At 32.7% G+C, this 2,311-nt stretch overlaps 1 protein-coding gene across 1 annotated transcript; it reads right to left on the bottom strand.

Moving 5' to 3' along the window:
- Positions 1-689: 689 nt before the first annotated feature.
- Positions 690-1,641, bottom strand: LOC110113047 (probable auxin efflux carrier component 1c; the record flags this gene model as incomplete). The annotated part of the gene is made up of 3 exons (XM_020845468.2): positions 690-1,061; positions 1,150-1,235; positions 1,330-1,641. Coding segments are annotated over 3 exons (625 nt in total), but the record flags the coding sequence as incomplete, so codon positions are not given.
- Positions 1,642-2,311: the final 670 nt, after the last annotated feature.

Genomic DNA, 2,311 nt, shown 5'->3' with positions numbered 1-2,311 from the left:
TTAAAGCAGCTTTTTAGTACAACAAATAAAATTTTTATACCAAAAAGCTTCTTCAAGAAGTAATAAGAAAGTCATCCCAAACGGGTAAAAAATTCATAGTTTGAATGATTTGAATCGAAAATAATAAATTCAAAATTTTAATAAAAACAATTCTAACAACAACATCAAAATTTTATCCCACTATATGAGGTTGGCTACATGGATCATTTTTTCTCTATTTGATCCTATTAAGAGTTAAATTCTCATTTAAATCTAATAAATCAAGGTCATTTTTAATAATTTCTAATCAAGTCTTTTTAGGACTACCTCTATATTTCGTAACATAAATCAATCTAATATCACATCTCCAAATCGGACGAACAGAAGGCTGATATTTTATGTGACCAAATCATCTAAAACGACTCTCTCAAACCTTAGCTACCACTAGAGCTACTAAAAAATTTTCACATATATAATCATTTTGCATTTTGTCTCTAAGTTTAAAGTCGCTCATCCACCTAAGCATCATATCTATGCATCTCTTAACTTTTTTTTAAAAAAATTCTTTTTAATGGTCAATATTATAGGCCATAAAATATTGTAGGTCTCACCATCTTCTTATAGAATTTTCTTTTAAATTTGGGAATGATATATATTTTTTAAATTGTTATGAACATTATAAATATTTTAAAAAAAATAAAAGGTACTATTATTAAAATCACCACACATTAATAATTTTCATAGTAAAAACACTTCCCATCACAAAAATTTGTAAGAGCATGCCTAATTTATTTAAAAATTAAAATAAATAAATTCAATATAAAATAATAAGCTCTCTGTTTCTCTCTATTAATATCACCATGCCATTTTTATTTTATTTTTTGGTGGTGGGGATCGATCTAAAGAAAGAGAAAAAAGATTGACCTGAACAATGGCCACGTGGAGCAGAACGCCGCGAAGGCCGACGGCTATGGAGGCCGCCGCCATAACAGCTGGGCCGGCGAGGAATCTCACTCCCATAGCAAAAGTTGCAACTTTATTCCCACATGCTATTATCCTTGGCTGCAACGCCATAAACAACCCTGCATGGCCATTACCAGTTACCTCTTCCGACATATTACTTTTCAAAGAGGAATAAGTACAAACAGCTTGGGAGCACTATAGTCTTACCCAGGCTGAACATTGCCATTCCCAGTCCGGCATCCGAAAGTATCGAGATAGACTTTGCAACAATTACAGGCATCTCAATATTCCATCTGCGGATCAATTTATTATTTAAAAAAAAAGAACAATGGAAGATTAAAAGGACGAGGAGAATCAACGAAATGATGAAAACAAATGGCTACCTACCTGTAAGAGACCAACGACCAGATGACACCGATGAGGCTGGAGTAGGTGTTGGGGTTGCGGATGAGCTTTCTCCACACCATTATTAGTATCAGCCTAGTCATCACGCTCGTTGGCGGCATCGCCGTGCCGCGTCCGGCGCCGGAGACCACGGCGGCGGTGGCTTTGCCGTTAGGCTCCTGACTCTTCTCCTCGCTGCCGGCGTCGTGCCCGCCGTCCGCCATTCCTCTGTTTCCGAAGCTGAACTCATTGCGCTCCAAGAACTCGTCTTTTCGACCTTCACCTGGCAATTTTGAATAACGATTTATATAGCCGCTCAGCAAACCAATGCATTTTAGTTCACAGTAGGTTTTTTTTTTTAATTTAATGGGGTGTTAATATGTAAATAAATTAAATTTGAATGGTATAATTATTATATTTTTAGTAATATTAGATTTGTTAATGAAAAAAAAAATTGTATGAAATGATTATTATTAAAATTAAATTAGGTGAACAAAAAATATATAAATAAGAAGGTTCGAATGATATGACAGTTTATTTTCTTTTTTTAATTTTTCTATTTCGTTTCAAAATTAATGTAGCGTTAGAGGCTGTGATTTGGTTGAATTTGAAAAAATAATAAAAAAATAGAATTTAACACTGAAAATTTTAAAATATATAGAATTAATAAATCAACACTAAGCCATAGCATACTCAAAGGATAATTTTTGAATAAAATATTAATTAATAAAACTAACTTGGTAAAGCCCAAATTAGCTTACACCTTGCAAATCCCACAACAATATTATCTATTATTTTTTAAAAAATTTATTAGTACCTCAAATTTAATAATTAAAAAATTAGGAAATTATAGTTATCTCATAACTAGGTGGCTCTAAGTGTTATATAGATAAAAAGGAATGCTCGAAGCTTATCTTGATTGGATGATTGAAATTTTGACTATCAACAAAGGAGTTTTTATTTGGTCCGGTGCAAGGACCTAGAG

Source organism: Dendrobium catenatum, unplaced genomic scaffold, assembly GCF_001605985.2.
Source record: "Dendrobium catenatum unplaced genomic scaffold, ASM160598v2 original_scaffold_18415, whole genome shotgun sequence".
NCBI classification, from domain to species: domain Eukaryota; kingdom Viridiplantae; phylum Streptophyta; class Magnoliopsida; order Asparagales; family Orchidaceae; genus Dendrobium; species Dendrobium catenatum.
The sequence above is the reverse complement of the archived record's forward strand: the minus strand, read 5'-3'. Positions and strand labels throughout refer to the sequence as shown.